General features: G+C 63.0%; 3 protein-coding genes across 4 annotated transcripts in view; 1 reads left to right on the top strand and 2 right to left on the bottom strand.

The window, feature by feature from the left end:
• The window catches only part of NDUFA13 (NADH:ubiquinone oxidoreductase subunit A13), a 40,845-nt gene that overhangs the window by 19,311 nt on the left and 1,205 nt on the right, over positions 1-20,329 (top strand). The gene's annotated exons all lie outside the window — the stretch shown is intronic.
• LPAR2 (lysophosphatidic acid receptor 2) lies at positions 6,598-9,945 on the bottom strand. Of its 2 annotated transcripts, none has more exons than XM_058657702.1 (3): positions 9,869-9,945; positions 7,995-8,736; positions 6,598-6,917 (listed from the first exon to the last, which is right to left on the bottom strand). In XM_058657702.1, the coding sequence occupies exons 2-3, from the start codon at positions 8,725-8,727 to the stop codon at positions 6,598-6,600; spliced, it is 1,053 nt and encodes a 350-aa protein (XP_058513685.1). In that variant the 5' UTR covers positions 8,728-8,736; positions 9,869-9,945. The 2 variants fall into 2 exon arrangements, with proteins under 2 accessions (XP_058513685.1, XP_004595577.1); XM_004595520.2 differs by lacking the exon at positions 9,869-9,945 and adding an exon at positions 9,474-9,761.
• Positions 10,855-17,935, bottom strand: GMIP (GEM interacting protein). The gene is made up of 21 exons (XM_058657615.1): positions 17,884-17,935; positions 17,042-17,126; positions 16,648-16,723; positions 16,482-16,536; positions 16,189-16,314; positions 16,028-16,092; positions 15,853-15,960; positions 15,063-15,143; positions 14,806-14,976; positions 14,575-14,712; positions 14,250-14,446; positions 14,004-14,119; positions 13,842-13,931; positions 13,661-13,738; positions 13,424-13,578; positions 13,131-13,319; positions 12,897-13,034; positions 12,562-12,758; positions 12,019-12,340; positions 11,428-11,488; positions 10,855-11,292 (listed from the first exon to the last, which is right to left on the bottom strand). The coding sequence occupies exons 1-21, from the start codon at positions 17,900-17,902 to the stop codon at positions 10,913-10,915; spliced, it is 2,847 nt and encodes a 948-aa protein (XP_058513598.1). The 5' UTR covers positions 17,903-17,935; the 3' UTR covers positions 10,855-10,912.

The following is a 20,329-nucleotide window of genomic DNA, read 5'->3' as shown; positions in this document are numbered from 1 at the left end:
CTCACCTGGACATCCTCAGTAACATTAACTCTGAAGCTCACGTTGGTTGCCAAAGCCATCTCACAGGGGCAGGCAATGCCTCAATAGATCACAGAATTCTTAGCGGGGTGCTGGAGTGTCCACGCACAAAGGGGGTGAGACTGGGTCAAGGGGGTCAGAGAGACATGCGCGGGGCCCTGCCACACAGCTGGAAGCTCCCCGGGCCCTGCCAAGCAGGGGGGCCGTTCTCTTCACACCTCCGTGTTATCCACACCTACTGCACGGACCCCAGCATCAGAGGGGTCACCATGCCTCTGTCGTGGGGTTCATGGCAATGCGGCAGCTTCCCGGCTCTGCCCCTCCGACGGCCGCCAGGGACACCCAGCACCACCCACGTCCCTGACCTGCCTCCCTCACCAGAGCTGGGCCGGAGCGGCACCCCGACGCCAGGCACATCTGTGGTGGTGGCTTCCTCCTGGGAGTTGTCCGGGTGCTTTCTGTACTGCGTCCTCTTGTTGGGGAACCAGTTAGAGACCTGAGGGCGGATGCGCGGATGGGAACACACTCACACAGCCGCTAGAGGGCAGGGCCCGCTCGTCCTGGGGCGCCAGCGGTGCACCCCAACAGCAGGAGACTCACCCAGGAAGTGGTTGTTCAAGGACGCCTGCAGGGGCCTGTGAATTCCTACTGGAAGACCCAGAAGAGGGACCCACGTGGCAGACCCGGAAGAGGCTCCTGGCTCCTGGCTGTGGATCGTCTCAGCTCCGGCTATTGCGGTCACCTGGGGAGTGAATCATCAGACTGAAGATCTTCCTCTCTGTCTCTCCCTTCTGTATATTTGACTTTCGATTTAACAACAATAAAAACAACTTTGGAACGGAAGTGTCCTGAGAAGACCTCCAGGGACCTGGGTCAGCACAAGGAAGCCGCTGACCCCGCGCCCCGGCCCCGTGCTGGTTAGGGCCCAGCCTGAGCTGCGTGCCCAGCCGTCCAGCACACGGCTCTCTTCTGTGTCCTCCCGAGCACACTCAATTACAGTCATTAGTCGGTCCTCACGTTAATTACAGCAAGCTCTTTTCTCGCAGACATTCCAGAGTGTTCCAGCTGGCATCCCCAGGTGGGGCCCCTGAACTCCCCGGGGTCCTCATTAACCACCCGGGGACCAGCAGCTGAGCCCAACGTCCGCACCTGCCATCACGTGAGAGACGCGGATGTAGACAGGGGCCACCTCCCCCACCGCCCCCACATTACCTTCATTTCCTTCTGGGGAAAGTGAGAAAAATCCCAGTGACCCAAAGCACCTAGGATACGCGCCAGGTGGAGCACGGCTTTGCCACGTGGGACCACACAGGAGGAAGCCCTGACTACCACTGCACTACAGCCTGCATGCAACATGGGGTTAAAGGGCGTCAAGGGGCCTGGTGCGGTGGCCTATTAAAGTCCTCGCCTTGCACACTAAGTTCATGTCCCAGCTGCTCCACTCCATCCAGCTCCCTGCCTGTGGCCTGGGAAAGCAGTGGAGGACGGCCCAAAGCCTTGGGACCCTGCACCTGCGTGGGAGACCCGGAAGAGGCTCCTGGCTCCTGGCTTCAGATTGGCGCAGCTCTGGCCGTTGCGGTCACTGTGCCAAATCAGATCCCAGGTGTGTGCGAGTGAGCCCTGGGTCTGCAGCCCACGCGCAGGACCAGCAGGAAGCAGGTTGTGGGTGACAGGCCGACACAAGCTTCACGGGCCAGGCCATTAATCACGCTCACACCCTCAGCCAGCTTGCTGGTGTCTGCCCGTGCCAGGGCGTTCCAGGGCGCTGAGTCAGAAAAACAAACCCGAGACGGGATGAAAAAGCACGAGGGAACCGCAGCCGATGGGCAGGTCTGCTGGGGAAGCGTGGCCGCGGAGGCAGGTGCCGCGAGCGTGCGTGTGCCCGTGTGTGTGTGCCCGTGTGTGCCCACGCGTGTGTGTGCCCACGGGTCCCCCTCCAAACGTCCCCAGATCAAACCTAAGTTGATTCTGGCTGGTTTTTCACAACCTTTTGGAAGTGTCTGGAACATCCGGCCGCGGGCCCAGTCTGACAGACACACACTCCTGAACTTTAAAGCTCATCTGGTAAATTGTATTGTAAACGTTTCTGTGTTTAGTTTTCATCTACTGAAAAGCAGCTGAGACAGAGAGAGAGAGAGAGAGCGCTGCAGCTTGATTCCCCAAATGGCCAAAGCGGCCCGGTCTAGGCCTGACAGCAGCAAGCAGAGCAGATGAGACCCGAACCAGGCACGCGTGCGGGCGTCCCAAGAGGCGGCTTACCCCACAACACACATTCCAATATACCAGTGGTATTGCAATGAAATTCACGTGCCATACAGTCACCCCGGTGAAGTGACCCAGTAGATTATTTGAAAGTTGTGCATTAAAAAAATATATATTTAATTTATTTGAAAGACAGTTACAGAGAAAGCCAGGAGAACAAGTCTCCCATGGGCACAGCGGGTGAAGATGCTGCCCGCCCAGGCCGGCACGCCTGCCGACTGGCTCCATGCTTGGGAGGCGGCTCTGGCTCAGGCCTGGGGACGCCTGTCCCACCCCGCACCGCACCCAGTGGGAGGCCCGGAAGGAGTTCCCGGTTCCCGCCTGGCCCTTTGGGGCTGTCCGGGAAGTGAGTCAGTAGGCGGAGGGTCAGCCTCTCCTAACAGCCGTGTCTATTTACTTAAAAAAAATCACGTGGGAAGGTCGGGCCGGAAACACGCTTACCAAGCAGCAGGCGCAGGTAGGCCGAAGGGCGCGAGAACAGGCGGGGGGGCCGGAGCTCAAAGAGGAAAAGCTCCCGCACTGGCCGGAGCGGACAGACAGACAGAATGTTTATCTACTATGCCACGAGGCCAGCTGTGGGAAATTCTTGAAAAAGGACATAAAATATTTGCAGGATTTGAACAAAGACCAGCTAATTTTTTAATGCTTTATTTGTAATTGTTATATTAATAACAGGGCAGATTTACAGGAAGAAGGAGAGACAGAAAGATCTTCCATCTGCTGGTTCACTCCCCAAGTAGCCACAATGGCCAGAGCTGCACCGATCTGAAGCCAGGAGCCAGGAGCTTCTCCTGGGTCTCCCACACGGGTGCAGGGTCCCAAGACTTTGGGCCGTCCTCCACTGCTTTCCCAGGCCACAGGAAGGGAGCTGGATGGGAAGTGGGGCTGCCGGGATTAGAACTAGCGCCCCCGTGGTATTCTAGTGCCACAGTCAGAGGCTCAACACCCTATCCCACAGTGCTGGCCCCGAGAGCAACATCTCAGCGGGCTCAGCTTCCGTCTATGACAAGCGTGTGACGACACCCTTACTTCCTCACTTGTTGGTCCAAACACCACCACAACGGCTCTTACTCAAAACCGCAGCTGCTGGCCCGGCTGCTGATCAGATGTGAGAACCGGCTTCGGTGGAGCCCGCGGGGCGCCGTGGGGGCTTCCCCAGCTCCCGCCGCCGCCTCTTCCTCCCACCCTGGGCAGGCAGGTCCCAGCCTGGACTGTTCCCTCTTGTTCCAGCTTCAAGCGTTGGCCACAGGGGCCGGTGTCACAGTGGGAAAAGCCACATCTCACAGGTGTGAGCTGCTGCAAGCCCCTGGGGCTCTGCTTGGATGGCCTGGAGCCGAGCCAATCCAAAGCCAGGAGCCAGGAGCCTCTCCCGGGTCTCCCACGCGGGTGCAGGGTCCCAAGGCTCTGGGCCGTCCTCCACTGCTTTCCCAGGCCACAGGCAGGGAGCTGGATGGGAAGTGGAGCGGCTGGGACACAAACTGGCACCCATATGGGATCCTGGCACTTGAAGGAGGAATTAGCCATCACACTGGGACCCATAAATATTTTCAATATGTGATTACCAACTGTCTGTGTGGGGCAAGACACCTCAGTGAGCTACTTTCTAAGGACTCCATCAGTCACCACGCAGCACCACGCCCTGGCTCCCTGCCTGGTTCACGCCCCCAATGACACCCCACATGAGCAAGGAGGAGGCTGGGCCTGGGCCAAGCCTGGAGCTCCATCTGGGGCTCCCCCGCGGGTGGCAGGGACCCCCGGACCTGAGCCTGCCCCCCAGGGTGTGTGCCAGGAGCCGGGAGCAGGACCGTCCTCGCCCAGCTTGGCGCCTCGCACCAAAGGCACGTGTTCCCGCCAACATTTGCAAATTTATTTAAAAAGAAAAGAAAAAGGGGGTTGGTAGGTGTTGGGGTGTCCCTCAGTTCCTCCCAGCCCACCCAGGGAACTGTGTGCCAGAAAGTTCCTCAAGGTGCCAACTTCAGATCACTCCAAGTTCCCCCACAGTTACCTGACCCCCCAAAACTGCCCATTCTCACCAGTATTTACTGGCGCCCCCTTCAGGGTGCAAAGGACCCTCCGACGGACACCCCCACAGTGTCCTTCCTCAGGAGCCCCCCTTCAGCTTTAGGGTGGTTCACGAAAGTCCTACAAACACATTCCGGCCCCCTCCAACCTGGTGACCCCGAAACCCCTCTCCATCCCGGTGACCCCGAAGCCCTCTCCATCCCGGTGACCCCGAACCCCCTCTCCATCCCGGTGACCCCAACCCCCGCCTCCATCCCGGTGACCCTGAACCCCCTCTCCATCTCGGTGACCCCGAACCCCCGTTCCATCCCGGTGACCCTGAGCCCGCTCCATTGCAGTGACCCCGAAGCCCCTCTCCAACCTGGTGACCCCGAACCCCCGTTCCATCCAGGTGACCCCGAAGCCCTCTCCATTCCGGCCCCTCCAAGCCCCGCGGAGACCGGCGCCTGGCCTGGGCCTCTTCCAGGGCCGGTAAATGCCTTGACCCGCCCGCGGCTGGGCGTCCGTGGGCGGCGCTGAGAACACCGCCTCCCGCCAACCCGAGCCCCGCCCCCGTGCCGCCGCCAGCCAACCAGGGCCGCCGCACGCCCGCAGACCCGCCCCCTCTGCCGCTGCAAACCAGTCAGCGCCGCGCACACGGATTTTTAATTTTCTGAGACACGCCCCCAAACAAACAAGTCACCTTCCTCACCGGCCCTGGCTGACGCCACCAAGGTGGTTGCCTTGACAACGGCGCCCTCTTAGGTCCCCGGGATCCTTTCACCCCGCCGCTGGTTCGAATCCCAGCTGCTCCACTTCCCACCCAGCTCCCTGCCTGTGGCCTGGGAAAAAAGACCAGGACGGCCCAAAGCCTTGGGACCCTGCACCCGCGTGGGAGACCTGGAGGAGGCTCCTGGTTCCTGGCTCCTGATCGGCTCAGCTCAGCCATTTAGGCACCAGGAGAGTGAATCAGTGGACAGAAGATCTTCCTCTGTCTCTCTTACCTCTCTGTAGATCTAAATTTGCAATAAAAATAAATAAATACATTCTTTAATGAGATTGGGAAAAGCTGGCACCATGGTATAGCACATTAAGCCTCCACCTGTAGCATTGCATCCCGTAGGAGCGCCAGTTCGAGTCCCGGCTGCCCCACTTCCCATCCAGCTCCCTGCCTGGGGCCTGGGAGAGCAATGGAGGACGGGCCAAGTGCCTGGGCCTCAGCACCCGCGTGGGAGACCCGGGAGAGGCTCCTGGCTTTGGCCCGGCCGAGCTGTGGTCTTTGAGGCCATTTGGATGTAAAATCCCCGTCTCTCCTGCGTCCTCATGCCCCTGCCAGGCTGGACAGCCGTGGGCCAGAGCACCCACCTCTGTGAGTCTCTTTCTAAAGGCCATAGCGGACCCCCTAGGGTCAGCGTGCCAGGCTCGTGCGCAGAGCTGGACAGACAGTGACAGCAGTCCAAGCCAGCCTCTGGCCACCTGGCTGTGACTACCCGTGACGCCCGGTGCCACGGTGGCCCACATGCGGCGTGTGGGGCCAGCAGGAAGGCGGTGGGGCTCTGACCAATATGGATCAAAGGCCAAGGTCAGAGACCACCCGGGCTCCAGAGTCCATCGGGGAAGCAGCCACGAGCATGTCACGGAGAAGCAGGTGTCGGGCGTCAGCAGGTCCTCCAGATCTGGCCACCTGCTCACACGCCTGCAATGAAGGGCTAGCCCACGTTCGTGGCTGCCCGCCATCCACGTGGGAGGAGACCCAGATGGGCCTTCCTGCCTCTCCCAGCATCAGCCACGACCGGCGCCGCACATTTGGGGGAAAAAAAAGCGTTGGAGATCATACGAGTGGGGGACAGGTTTGCTCCCCAGGGCAGATGCCCCTGCAAGCCTCCTCAGTTCTAACACGGCCAGGTCCGCTGTGAGGGTGCCCCAACAAACCTCCCTTCCAGATGCCGCTCAACAGCCCTCAGTCCTGTGTCGGGAGAGAAATTAGTGCCAGGAAATCAGCCTGGCGGGGAGGGGGCGGTCTGTCCTGGACAACCTGCTCCCTCACAAATAACACCACTGGGTGACCAAAACAGAAAAAAAAAAGTCCTGTTTTAAAAAAAAAAAAAAGTTTTTTTCCCAAACCTGAGATAATGGCAGTGTTAAAATCCCACACGCGCCATCCACTGGGGACTTGGCAATGAGCCCTGACCCTGGCGCCGCAGGCGAGGCTGTGCGCCCTTGGACGTGTGCCACCCTTGAAGTCCCCCACCGTCGAAGGGCTGCAGGAAGCGGTGGGCAGGGGTCCGCAGCGAGCCTGCATCCAGCTCAGGGTGGTTACAGGGTCGAGTCCATGAGCGAGTGGCCGTTTTCGGGGAGCGTGATGCGCGTGCTGGCCATGGTGCCCCCCGGGGAGGACGCGCAGCGGCGCGCGGACTGGAGGCTGGACCGGCCGCGGCACAGGCAGCAGAGCAGGCGGCGGAAGGTGCGGCGCATCTCCGCATCGCGGCACGAGTACACGGCGGCGTTGACCAGCGAGTTGGACTCGGCCAGCAGCAGGAAGTACTTCTCCACGGCCAGCACGTTGCACGACCTGCAGTTGAGGCCATCCAGCAGCAGCACCACTTGGCCCGGGGTCCAGCAGACCACGAACGCCCCTGCGCAATGGAGAAGGCAGAGTGAGCGAGGCTTGGGAAAGGAGGGAGTTTGGGACTGGCAGGAGGAGAAAGGGCTGCGGAAGGGTGTCCACAGCTCAGCGTGAGGGGGCAGAGGGCACGCAGCGTGTCTGGCTGGCTGGTTCCACAATGCCTCTCTTGCTTAGAAAAAAAAAAAAAAAAGAAAGAAAAAAACTTTCTTTTTTTTTTTACAAAGAGATTTATTTATCGGGCCCAGTGTGGTAGCCTAGGAGCTAAAGTCCTCGCCCTGCACCTGCATAGGAGACCGAAAGGAGGCTCCGGGCTCCTGCCTTCGGATGGGCTCAACTCCAGCCATGCAGCCACCTGCAGAGTGAACCACTGAAGGGAAGATCTTCCTCTCTGTCTCCTCCTCTCTGTACATCTGGTTAGCCAATGAAAATAAATAAATCTTTAATTTAAAAAATGTTCACCTGGGCCCCGGCGGCGTGGCCTGGCGGCTAAAGTCCTCGCCTTGAACACGCCGGGATCCCTTACGGTCGCCGGTTCTAATCCCGGCAGCTCCACTTCCCACCCCGCTCCCTGTTTGTGGCCTGGGAAAGCAGTCGAGGACGGCCCAAAGCTTTGGGACCCTGCACCCGCGTGGGAGACCCGGAAGAGGTTCCTGGTTCCCGGCTTTGGATCAGCGCAGCACTGGCTGTTGCGCTCACTTGGTGAGTGAATCATCGGACGGAAGATCTTCCTCTCTGTCTCTCCTCCTCTCTGTATATCTGACTTTGTAATAAAAATAAATAAATCTTTAAAAAAAATGTCCACCTTGCATAAAGAAAATAACATATATTGGGTACAAAACAAAACAAATCAAAAAAACTTTCTAAGATAAAACTCAGAATAAAAGGGGATTCCAGCCCACACCCCCACAAGCCAGACCCTGAAAGCTGAGTTCACAGCTTCCTGGGAGGGTTTCCATCTTGCAATCCTGTGCCCCCAACTCCCAGGGAATTCAGGAGTAGGGCTCATGGCGGGTCTGGATCCCCAGCTGCCTAGGCGGTGATGTGGGGGCCGAGAGCAGAGGGCAGAGGCAGGGTCCGGCACACGCACCTAGGATGATGCCCAGGGTTTTGACCAGGCTCAGCGTGGTCTCCTGGTAGCGGGGATGACAGCTGACATGTTCCGACATTCGCTGCACCCGTCTCCGCACGTAGAAGAAGATGCGAGCGTAGGCTGCCACCATGAGCAAGAAGACGAGCAGGCTGGACAGGGCCCAGGCGGCCAGGTAGGAGCGACTGAGCAGGGGAGCCATGCGTGAGCACCGGTCCAGGGCGCAGAGACAATGCCACCAGTGGGCGGGCAGCAGCCCCAAGCCCAGGGCGGCCAGCCACACGCCCACGATGAGCACGACCACGCGGCCGCGGGGCAGGCGGCTGTGCAGCTGCACGGCCATCACGCTGTGGTGGCGCTCCACGGCGATGGCCAGCAGCGTGGCCACGGAGGCCGTGAGGCTGGTGTCCAACAGGCCCTGGCGCACGAACCAGGCGCGCAGCGAGAGGCGGGCGGTCCGGGGTCCCGTGTGGAACATGAGAAAGAGGTAGGCCACGCCGGCGAAGAGGTCGGCCGCCGCCAGGTTTCCCAACAGGTAGTAGATGGGCTGGTGGAAGCGGCGGTTGGAGGCAATGGCCGCGATGACCAGCAGGTTGGTCAGCAGCACCAGCACACTCACCGTCAGCCCCAGCGCCACCACCAGCACGTCCTTGGGCCGCCAGTGCGAGCTGAGCTCCTTGCCGCTGTTGTTGTAGAAGAAGCCCACCGTCTCGTTGTAGTAGCACTGGTCCATGGTGATGGCCTGGAATGGGATGGGGACGGGGTGAGCGGGAGGAGGAAGGGGTGCAGCCAGTGGCCAGGGCAGATCCACCGTGACCCAGTGGCCATGGGCTTGGGAAGGGCCTCAAACTGGGGCGGGGAATTTAAAATTCCTGGATCAATGATTTGCTTTGGTTTTCAAACCTGGCCCAATCCCATCCCCCCTGGGGTCCAACCAGTGACGCAGGTGGGGTCGTGTGGAGAAGAGGGAGGAGGGGAGAGGAGGGCGAGGGGCCAGAACCCAAGGGTGTGGGAACTGCTTGATCAGATAAGGGAAAGTCATTTTGATACACAAGGCCACATACAGGGAGGGGAAAGCAGGAAGCGGGTATGTGTGTGGGGTGTGTGTGTGTGCGCGCGGGTGCGTGAGCCCCGTGGTTGAAACACTTGCTGGGACCCTGCGGGTAGGACTGGGGCGAGGAGGTGAGCGGGGGGGGGCGGACTGGGGAGAGCCTGCAAGGGCTTGGGGAAGCCGGCCTGAGAGGTGCCAGGGCTGCCGGGGCGGGTGGGGCATCGAGCCGTTCGGTTGGACCCAGGACAAAGAGGGCGTTCGGGGAGCTTGCAACAGCGCGGAGGCCACCCCGCGCCCGGCCCAGGCCTGCAGGAGTTGGGGGAGGAAAAAAAAATAAAAGAGGAGGAGGAAGAGGAGGAGGCGGCGACGCCCCAGACCCCGCGGCCACGTGCCGCGCCCACCCCGTCCCGCGCCGGTGCGGGCCTCACCTGGGGCGCGCGTCACGCAGCACCCGGAGCGCACTCTCCAAGGGGCTGGGGCGAGCCGGGGGACCCTGGCCCACCCCTCCCGATGGCCGCGGCGGGAACCCACAGGGCGCGTCCGACAGAGGCGGGGTCCCCGACGCCCCACCTCCGCCACGAGGCTCCGCCCTCCCGTCACCTGGGGGGGCGGCACCTGCGGGGAGCCCCGCCCTGCCCCGCAGCCACCTCCAGAACCTGGCCACGGGGTTGGCGGGGAGGAGGAACCAAGCCCCCCAGGTCGCCCGGAAACTGCTGCCCATTGCTCCTCCGTCCTTCCTCCTCCTCCTCCTCCCCCCCACCGGTCGACCCCTCCATTTCCGGCGCGGGAGACCCTCATCCCCAGGCGGTGATCCCGTGCGCACCTTAAAGCGCCCGCACTTTTTTGGAGTTGACTCAACACTCGCCTGTGAAAGTCGCGCCGCCGTGATCACGAACAGCCCCGGGGCACGGCTCCCCGGTGGTCGGTCTCAGGGTCGGCACCCCCTCTTTCTTCTCCCCCTGCCAGCCCTCGCCCGCCCTCGCCCTCGCGTCCAATCCACCGCCGAGCTGCAAGCCACGCCCTGATCCGACTTGGAGACCCCCGCCCATGCCTCGGCTTCCCCAGCCTGCAGCCAGGCTGGACCATGGACCCTCCTGGCCGGCTCCGCTGTACCCCCACCGCCACAGGCTTCTGTCGCCAGCTGATCGCCGGGCACTCCTTTCTTACAGCTCTCCTCCCGCCTGCCTCCGGGGGCAGCGCTGTCCCTGGCCTGGCCTTGCAGAGGCGATGCTGAGCTCCCACGGGCCGGAGCACACGGCCCCATTGTCCTGGTTATCTGTCCTTTCGTTCTATGTGCCTGATTGCACAGGACCGGTCTGGGGACACCAAGGCCAGGCTCTGGTGTGACTCAGCCAGTCAGCAGGCGGGACTGTTACCCACAGGTGTATGGGGGACGGGGCAAAACAAAAACAGTGTGGAGGGGGTGCGTGCCTTGATTTCCCTGATTGGACAACGGGGTGCTCCAGGGGGCTCTCGTCAAACAGAATCATCCGTCATGTCCCCAGCGCGTGGTTTATTCAGAGCCCACCGCATCCCGGGCACCACGCACGGGTAGTGGTGGTGGCGTCTGGGCTGCCCGTCACCGACTGGGCACAGCCTGGTTCAGTGACCCCGGCAGTCAGAGGCGGGATGGTGCCTACCCACAGCAGCAAACGGCCCCCCGAAGGGTCAGAGTGGAGCACTGACCATGAACGTGAGCGGCCCTGACACCAGCGGCTCTCCTGTGTGTCTTGTGGCAGCACTGTCCACTGAAGGGTCTGACGTGCCCCCCCAACGCACCAGGGTCTCCCAAGGGCAGCTCCCGGCCCCAGACGGTGGCGGGCTGGAAGACACGAGTCCGTCTTTCCAATCCTGCGTCCAGCGGCGGTCAGAGGCGCTCCTCCTGGGTTTCCCCGGGCTGGAGGGGGTCGGCGCAGCAGGCAGCCTTGGTTGTGGCCTCAGCGTCCAGCTTGGAGAGCAGCCGGGCGGTTTCGTGTGTCATCTTAATATGTTTGGGCAGTGGGGCGCGGCGCAGCAGGGGGCTGCCCTCCGGGCCAAGCCCCCTTCTTGGAAAACTCCCAAGGTGTGCCGGGACCGCAGGGGTTTCCTCGGGAAGCCTGGAGGTCCCCGCGGCCAAGCTGGACGGCTGGCAGGCAACGGGCCGTGCGCCCCCTCGGGGATACTTCACTGGCTGCCGGCTGAAGTGGCCGCGGGACTGCGTGCCCAGGAAGGAGTCCTCGGGGTTCTGGGTGGTGGTGATGGTGGTTTCTGCAGGGAAGCGAGGTCCATGCTAAGCGGCAGCCCCCCAAGTCCTCTGGGTATCGCCACCCACTCAACAAAGCCACCGCGGGACAAGGGGCACAAGCCCCCCAAATTCCCAAGCCAGCTCTGCAACCGACTCACCCTCCACGGCCTCGGCGTGTTCTGCCAGCTCCTGCCCCAGCGCCCCGTGCACAGCTGGGATCTGCAGGGAGAAATGCCAGCCGTGAGGACCCCATGCCCGCCCCAGCAGGGAAACCTCCAGGCCTGCGAGGCTTGCGTGTGCTGTGGGGAATAAAGGACGCCCTAGAGAGGGAAAAACATGACTGAGCGAAGAGGAGGTGGCACTGTGGTGCACTACACTGCGTGCAGTGCTGCCATATGGGCGCCGGTTCAAGGCCCAGCTGCTCCACTTCCCACCCAGCTCCCTGCCTGTGGCCTGGGAAAGCAGTCGAGGACGGCCCAAAGCCTGGGGACCCTGACCCACATGGGAGACCCGGGAGAGGCTCCTGGCTCCTGGCTTCAGATCAGCTCAGCTTTGGCCATTGCAGCCACTTGGGGAGTGAACCAGCAGATGGAACATCTTTCTGTCTCTCTTTCTCTGTAAATCTGCCTTTCCAGCAAAAATAAATAAATCTTTAAAAAGAGAAAAAGACAGAAGCAGGACAGGGGGCAGAGGGTTAGAATGAAGAGCCCCTCCCCGCGTCTGCCCTCCCCTCACTCGTGGGTTCCCACCTCGGAGGCTGTGGCATCTGGAAGCTTCTCCAAGGCTCCGTGGGGATTCAGCTCTGAGGTGAGGCTGGGGGGCGTGGGCGTTGGGCTGGGGTCTTGGGACGGGAGCTCGGGGGTCTGGGGCAGCTCATCCATTCCAAAGATGTGCTCGTAGTACATGATGAGGAATTCCACAAACTGTGCCTGGTAGCCCGAGTCCAGCAGGCAGGCGGTGGGGCTGGCACCGGGCGCCCACGGCTCCTGCGGCGGCCGCAGCAGCGTCGGCCCGAACACAATGCCCAGGTTGTTGGCGGACATCTTATTTTCTTCCCACTTGGCGGCCACCCTGGGGACGGGGACGAAGAGCAGGGTCAGGGCCTGGGGTGGGTGCGGGGCTGGCGGGTGGAGCGCCAGTCTGAATCCAGCAGAGCTGAGCGGGTCACAGGGGGCAGAGCGCGGGCTCCGGGGCCACTACACCCCACATTCTGAGTCAGGGGAGGGTTGGGGTCGGGCGTTAGCAGTGGCTGAGGCGGGGAGAGGGTGCGGGGAGGGGGGTCCAGCGCACACCTGAACAGATGGACCACCAAGTGCCGGAGGGTGTTGTAATTAGAGTCGGGCAGCTGTCCCAACAGGGTCTTCAGAGAGTGGACAGCGTCAGGGCGGGGGCGGGGGGTCCCCGGGGTGTCCCCGGGGTCAGCATGCAAGGTCTTAGCCAGAGAGATGAAGGCATCGTACAGGTGGTATGGTATCACGGGATTGGTGAGCTGGGGGTGCAATGAGTGAGTGAGTGCTGGGGGAGGAGGGACACAGGTGTGGGTGGGCTACGCAGAGAGGTGGGCGCTCCTCCCTCCCTCCGAGCCGTCCCCGCCCAGACCACCAATCTCTCCCTCCGGAGCACCCACCTCCTGCAGAAATCGCTTAAGGACTCCGGAGACATCATGGGGCGAGTTTCCAGAAAGTTCCACCAACGTGCGGCCGTTCTCAAACGCCTGGCACAGCCGCTCCACGCGGACCCGGGACCCGCTGACCCGATAGATGCCCTGTGGGGTGGTGAGGAGGAGACAGGGTGGCCCGCTTGCAATACAGTCCAGCTCTGAGCTGGAGTGGGGCAGGGACAGTCGGCCGCAAGGCTGCACCTGCACACCCAGGCCACGGTGCTCAATCTCGGCTGTGCACTTGGTGACCACGAAGGGCACCTCCTCCGGGAAGGCCCTGGGCAGCTGCAGGAAGTCAACCCCGAAGAGAGGCGTCCGGGCTGGGAGCTTCCTGTGTCCGCAGAGGATCAGCAGGGTCTCCAGGCAGCGTTTGTGGCAGGTCAGGAAGCACTGGCGTCAGGGGAGCGGAAAGGTCAAGGGGTCAGGGGTCAAGGCCATCAGCCAGGCTCAGGAGAGGGCACAGGGGCGCAGGGGTGCCGCCTCAGGCCACACACCTCCTCACACTCGATGCCGCTGACCATGAAGGCGTCACAGTCGCGACACTTGGCCGGGCCCCGCAGCCGCCGCAGCCGGTGCGTCTGAGCCGCCGGGGACAGCGTCCACTTCCTGAACGCGCCGCCCAGCCCGTTCTCCAGCCCCTCGGCCAGGTCTGCGGGAGGCAGGACAGGGTCAGGCACGGGCGCGTGGTCTCGGCTGCCCGCCAGCCTCCACCCCATCGCTCCCTGCCTCACCCGGGTCTCGTTCCTCAAAGTCATCCGAGGATTCGGTACCCGTGGATGTGACCTTCACCAGGCGCCGTGGGCCAGGGCCTGGGGGGGTGGGGGTTCCCGAGAGTAGGTTAGGGGTCAAAGGAAAGTGGAGAGGCTGGGGGTCAGAGGTCGTCTGGAAGCAGGCAGCGGGGCCTATTCCCACCTGGACTGGACGTAGGAGAATCCAGGGACCGGGACTCGCTGCCGCCGCCCACGCTGTCCACATCGCTGCCCGGAGTGGGGCCTGCGGGGCCTGGGACGGGAGAAGCCATGGAGGGCGCTTCCACAGCCCCGGGCCCTGGTGGCGGGCGGGCCGCGCACTCACCTGGCCAGCTGCTGCAGGACGAGCTGGAGTCCTCCCACGGACCCGGCTCGGCAGGGCTCTCCTCCAACCTGGGAGGCCGGGGGCCCGAGGGCCTTCTCCTGGTGTCCACAGGCGAGCTGAGGAGACAGCATTTGGGGAGGTGGGGAGGAGGAGGTTGAAGTTTGAGATCAAGATATGCTGACCCAAAGTCTTAGCCTTCCAGAACTCGGACACCCCACTCCCCAATTAAAAATCCTACCAGCCCACCTGTGTCCAATGGTCACAAACTCCTGAAAAGAGAAGGCGGGCGGCGGGGGTGGCGGAGCCTCGGGACGCAGCGTCCGCACGAACTCCTGGTAGCGCTGGCCAGGCTCGAAGGGCGCGCAGCACTCGGCCAAGGCTGCGAAGGCGCGGGGGCTGCGCTCGGACTGTGCCCCGCGCAGCCGGATCAAGCCTAGGGTTACCTGCCAAGTTAGGGGAGTTGGGGAGCAGGGCAGAACCACACCTGGGCCTGAGCTGCACCTGCTGGGGGAAGGGCGGGGCCTCGTGGGGGCGCACTCCAGGGGGAGTGTGGGGCGTCGGGGGTCCTCACCCGCCGCAGGACCTCGTCCCCTTGCAAGACCAGCTTGCGCACATGCGACACGATCCGCTGCTTCGCCATTTCCAGGTCCTGCTGCCTCGCATTGGCCTCGCGCACGCAGGCCTGGTACAGAGCCTCTGCTTCCTGCGCCTAGGGTGGGTGGGGGCCGAGCCGGTGGGGGATGCTGGCAGAAGCCCCTCGGAGGGAAGCCCGGGGTTCCGCACCTGCCCTTCTGGGACTCACCTTAGCCTGGGCCTCCTCTCGCGAGCGTCGCCGCCGTTCCTGCTGCTTGCTGGGTCCTGGCGAGGCCTGGGGCCCCGGCTCCTCCGGGGAGCCCTGGCAGCGCGTCCGCAGGTCCTCACAGCGCTGCGTGTACTGCAGCTGGGCCCGGCGCAGCGCCTGCACAGCGTCGTTCTGGGCAGGCAGGACGCAGGGGTGTTGGCGGGAGAGCGCGGTGCCCTGCCCCTCTGCCCCCCCCCGGGGGAGGACGCGGGGCTCACCATTCTCTTCTGTTCTCGCACCCACTGCTCCTTGAATTCCTTGCGCCATTTCTCAATCTCGATCCTTTTGGCGGCCAGGGGCTAGCAGGGATGCGGGAGGGGGTGAGGTGGGGACCGCCAGAGGCTTTGAGCCATCCACCACTGCTTTCCCAGACACAGCAGCGAGCTGGATGGGAAGTGGGGCAGCCGGGACTCGAACCAGCGCCCTAACGGGATGCTGGCGCAGCAGACACTGCACTGCCACAACACCGGGGACCCCAGTTCTTTTTCTTATTTTTCCCTTCTATTTTATTTTCAATTTCATGGTATAATTCCATAGGTTCTGGCATTTCCTCTCCTCCCTTCCCAAATTCCCTTCCCCCCAACTTATCTCCCCATCTTATCACAACAGTAGAAGGGACCCCAGCTCTTGAGGGCTGCACCAAGTGCCGAGCCCCAGACCATATCGGGTGTTGGGGTCGGGGTGCGAGGGAGAGGAGCAGCTTTCTCCCCAAGCCCTGCTCCTCCCCCAGGACCCCCACCCCAGCGGCCCTGGGGTCCCTCCTGCGGTCCCTCGCTGCAGTACCGCCCAAGGAGGAAGCCTCAGCCAGCAGCACGGAGCCGCCCTCAAGCCCCGGCCCTGCCCCAGCTGGGCCATCCACCCCAGCAAGGGCCGTTCTGCAATGGCGCATGCCGGAATCTGTGCAAAGCCCGCCTTGGGCAAGTTCCTGCCTGCCGCGTGCGCGGGCCTCCACGGCGAGGACAGGGATGTGGCTGACAGCGACAGGGCCGCCCAGCCCGCCCTTCTTACCTGACAGTAGTCTCGCTTTTGCTGGGCCAGGGTCTCCATGGCCAGGGCCCCGAGGCTGAGGTCATGTTCCAGAAACATGGTGTAGATGTACTGCAGCGGCATGTGGCCCTGCGGAGGGAAGGGGCGGTGGGAGGACAGGCCTGGGGTTTCGGGAGGCGCGTGGGGGCTCAGGTACCTGCTGCTGGATGGAGACCTTGCCGGCTTCGGCGAGCTTCACGATGCTCTTGGCGAACTCCAGCTCTGGAGAAGGGAGCAGGGCTCAGGCTCCAGCGGCAGCCAGACCCGGACACAGGGACGCACGGCCCCTGGCGCGCCCGCTGGGGGTGGCGGCCTCACCATAGCCGGCTCGCTTCTCCGTCCAGCTCAGGAGCTCCTTGGCGTAGCGGCTCCAGGTCTTGGCGTACTCCAGGGCGGCGTCCACGCCGCCTTCGGTCCGAATGAGCCGCAAGTCCAGGTCCTCTCCTGGAGCAGGTGGACAGATCCCCCACCCCAAGATACCCCTGAGTCCCCCAGGATGACGCCCCCTCCCCTCCACCCCCAAAAGCATCCTCCCCCTGGAGGGGTCCTTGCTACCCACGGGGTGCCCCCCTGTTGAGGTTGTCTCTGGAAGGCTCCCCCCAGCATCCTACCTGACAGGGGGGCGGGGCTCTCTGTGGGGGCGCTGCTCCAACATGCTCCAGCATCCTCTGCGCTGCTCTGGGGAGGAGGGGGAAGTTCTAGAACCAGCAGGGCAGGAGACCCACCCACCTCCCCGAGGCTCCCCCTCGGTAGCCTGCTCCTTCCAGCCCTACTCACCTCTATGGCTGCAGAGGCCTGGTCAGGCTCGGGGTCTCCTGGAAGTCCGGGGTCCCCAGGCAGCGTCTCAAGGCCCCTGGGCATGGGTGTGTGTGTGTATCAGGATGTGCCCTCCAACCCTGGCCCCAGTCTGTCCCACTGTGGGCATGGGGGCATTCCTGATTGCCAGCTCTGTGGCACTGCTTGAATGAGGGGAGCTAACAGCTTTTTTTGTTGTGGGGGGGACACCTCTGTTTACAGGGCTGCGCGTTACATCAGGGTTCACTGGGTGGCTTACGGGGCTGCCAGGATATGGGGGGCGGGGGTTCTAGAACATCTCTCAGGAATCTTCCGGTGAGATGGATGTGGGGTTGAGCAGGGGCTTTGCGGAGGGAGGGGCGGGGGTGGGACTCACACGTTCCCCAGTGAGATCTCCAGGTTGTCCAAACTGCGAAAGATGTCACTGTACCGCTTCCTGGGCTCGGGGGCCGCGGCCAGCCCTGGGGAAGGGGTTGTGAGGGCTGTGCGGGTGTGACCCCCTTTACCCGCGGCCTCCTGGGGAGGGGTGGACGGACAAGGCAAGGCCCCCCCGAGGGCTTGCATGGGGAGGCGGTGAGGGGGGATCCAGGCAGTAGACACCCAAGGGGCACTCAGCACCTCCGCCCCTCGCAGCCCAGCACCCACACACGCCCGCGGAGAGCCCCACAACGGAGCCCAGGCCAGACAGATGGAGGTCCACGTGGAGCACGCAGGCCAACGCCGGGGACACAAAGACACAGGGACACTCCGCACAGGTGCGCGCATACAAAGGGGTCAGGTCTGGTGGGCCACCACCCCCATCAGGGGTCACCCAGCCTCCCCAGGCGTGGGGGGCAGAGGAAAGGAGTAGCTCGCCCCACCCGCGGCGCTCAGGACACGCTGCACCCCATTTCTGACACACAATCAGAAGCAGAAGTGGCCACTTCCCCTTCCTGGACCCCTCCCCCGCGGGCAGCAGCGTCCCGGGGCGGGAGGAGGAGGAGGGCTGGGGGAGCAGCGTCGCTCCTGGGCTTTGGGGTCCGAGGGTGTCCCTGCAGGAGAGGAAGGGCGCTCCCCTGCGCCCTGGCCATCTTATTTCTAGGGCCATCACCTCCCAGTCAGCAAGGCTGCAAAGCTAGGGGTTGCGTATGTTTTAGGAAGCAGTGGAGGGACAGGAGGCCTTTTTTCCCTCCCCCCACCCGACACCTTGGGTTCCCTGATCCCAGACAGTCCCCCTACCCGGCTCTGCTGCGTCCATGGCTGGGCCCGGGGATGCTGCAGCGGGGACCAGGCTCGGGATTAGGATCGCCAGGCTGCTCAGCCTGTTTCCTGCCGCCACAGGGATGTGTGGCCACGCCCACGCTGGGCCCCGCCCACAGCGCGGCCCCGCCCCTCAGACGGCGCCATCTGGCGGAGGGCTTTGACAGGCCGGGTCCCCCAAAGCCTCGCTCTGACCTGCCTGGGGGTCACGGCGCCCCATGAGGGGGACATCTCTGACAAGCCGGGTCCCCCAAATCCTCACTCTGACCTGCCTGGGGGTCACGGCGCCCCATGAGGGGGACATCTCTGACAAGCCGGGTCCCCCAAAGCCTCGCTCTGACTTGAGGGACAGGGTGACCATGAGGGGGACATCTCTGACAAGCCGGGTCCCCCAAAGCCTCGCTCTGACCTGCCTGAGGGTCACGGCACCCCATGAGGGGGACATCTCTGACAAGCCGGGTCCCCCAAAGCCTCGCTCTGACTTGAGGGACAGGGTGACCATGAGGGGAACATCTCTGACAGGACGGGTCCCCCAAAGCCTCTCTCTGACCTGACTGAGGGTCACGGCGCCCCATGAGGGGGACATCTCTGACAGGCCGGGTCCCCCAAAGCCTCGCTCTGACCTGCCTGAGGGTCACGGCGCCCCATGAGGGGGACATCTCTGACAAGCCGGGTCCCCCAAAGCCTCGCTCTGACTTGAGGGACAGGGTGACCATGAGGGGAACATCTCTGACAAGCCGGGTCCCCCAAAGCCTCGCTCTGACGTGAGGGACAGGGTGACCATGAGGGGAACATCTCTGACAAGCCGGGTCCCCCAAAGCCTCGCTCTGACTTGAGGGACAGGGTGACCATGAGGGGAACATCTCTGACAAGCCGGGTCCCCCAAAGCCTCGCTCTGACTTGAGGGACAGGGTGACCATGAGGGGAACATCTCTGACAAGCCGGGTCCCCCAAAGCCTCGCTCTGACGTGAGGGACAGGGTGACCATGAGGGGAACATCTCTGACAAGCCGGGTCCCCCAAAGCCTCTCTCTGACTTGAGGGACAGGGTGACCATGAGGGGAACATCTCTGACAAGCCGGGTCCCCCAAAGCCTCTCTCTGACCGACCTGGGGGTCACGGCGCCCCATGAGGGGGACATCTCTGACAAGCCGGGTCCCCCAAAGCCTCGCTCTGACCTGACCATCGGTAACTGCGCCCCATGAGGGGGACATCTCTGACAAGCCGGGTCCCCCAAAGCTTCACTCTGCCTGAGGGTCACGGTGCCCCATGAGGGGGAGTCCTCTGTCAATCCGGGTCCTTCAAAGCCTCGCTCTGTCTGAGGGTCACGGCGCCCCATGAGGGGAACATCTCTGACAAGCCGGGTCCCCCAAAGCCTCGCTCTGACCTGACCATCTGTCATGGCGCCCCATGAGAGGGGACATCTCTGACAAGCCGGGTCCCCCAAAGCCTCACTCTGACCTGCCTGGGGGTCACGGCGCCCCATGAGGGGAACATCTCTGACAAGCCGGGTCCCCCAAAGCCTCACTCTGACCGACCTGGGGGTCACGGTGCCCCATGAGGGGGACATCTCTGACAAGCCGGGTCCCCCAAAGCCTCTCTCTGATCTGAGGGTCACGGCGCCCCATGAGGGGGACATCTCTGACAAGCCAGGTCCCCCAAAGCCTCGCTCTGACCTGACCATTGGCAACTGCGCCCCATGAGGGGAACATCTCTGACGAGCCGGGTCCCCCAAAGCCTCACTCTGACCTGCCTGGGGGTCACGGCGCCCCATGAGGGGAACATCTCTGACAAGCCGGGTCCCCCAAAGCTTCACTCTGCCTGAGGGTCACGGCGCCGCATGAGGGTGAGTCCTCTGTCAATCCGGGTCCTTCAAAGCCTCGCTCTGTCTGAGCAAGTGTTATGGTGCCCTCTGGCTGTCTGTTCCCTGACACGCCTCGTACTGGGGAGACCCTGCCTCGGGGCACCCATGTCCTACCCAAAGCAAACCATACCCAGGTCTGAAACCCACTTGACCCCCTACGTTGTAGGTGGGTGCACAGACCCCGGCTGTCCGCCTGCTCCCCACCCAGGGGACCTGGGCAGGTGGGTGCCCCTAAGCTCCTGGTTGCTGTGGCCACTTGGGAGATAAACCAGTGTGTAGTGTTATAATCACATTACTATTTCTTCTGGAAGGTTCTGACTGCTACAGACGCAATCTAGCAACGGTTCATCTCCCCAGCCTGGCTGCTTGCTCTCCCAATGGTTTACAGATCCTCTTTGAGGGACAATATTAGGAATTCCTAGGGTTTTGAGGGGTTACTGTCAAACACCCGCAACACTGGAGCTAGGAATTCAAGCCAGGACCACCCCGGGGAGTGAGGGGGCCCCCTACTTCCGTAAGACCCCCGAGGCTCCGCGCTGGGGAAGCTGGGAGCCCAAGCCGG

The sequence above is a fragment of the Ochotona princeps genome, chromosome 33 (assembly GCF_030435755.1).
Source record: "Ochotona princeps isolate mOchPri1 chromosome 33, mOchPri1.hap1, whole genome shotgun sequence".
In the NCBI taxonomy this organism is placed as follows: domain Eukaryota; kingdom Metazoa; phylum Chordata; class Mammalia; order Lagomorpha; family Ochotonidae; genus Ochotona; species Ochotona princeps.
Note: the sequence above shows the minus strand (reverse complement) of the source record. Positions and strands in the feature narration are given on the sequence as shown.

Excerpts from the sequence above, each read along its gene's own strand:
- LPAR2 (XM_058657702.1), bottom strand. The coding sequence starts at position 8,727 with ATGGACCAGTGCTACTACAACGAGACGGTGGGCTTCTTCTACAACAAC. Across the intron at positions 6,918-7,994 it reads AACCCTGGGCATCATCCTAG|GGGCGTTCGTGGTCTGCTGG; the intron begins GTGCGTGTGCCG and ends TCCATTGCGCAG.
- GMIP (XM_058657615.1), bottom strand. Across the intron at positions 13,035-13,130 it reads ACCGTGGCCTGGGTGTGCAG|GGCATCTATCGGGTCAGCGG; the intron begins GTGCAGCCTTGC and ends ACCACCCCACAG. Across the intron at positions 11,489-12,018 it reads CAGATGCCACAGCCTCCGAG|ATCCCAGCTGTGCACGGGGC; the intron begins GTGGGAACCCAC and ends TTCTCCCTGCAG.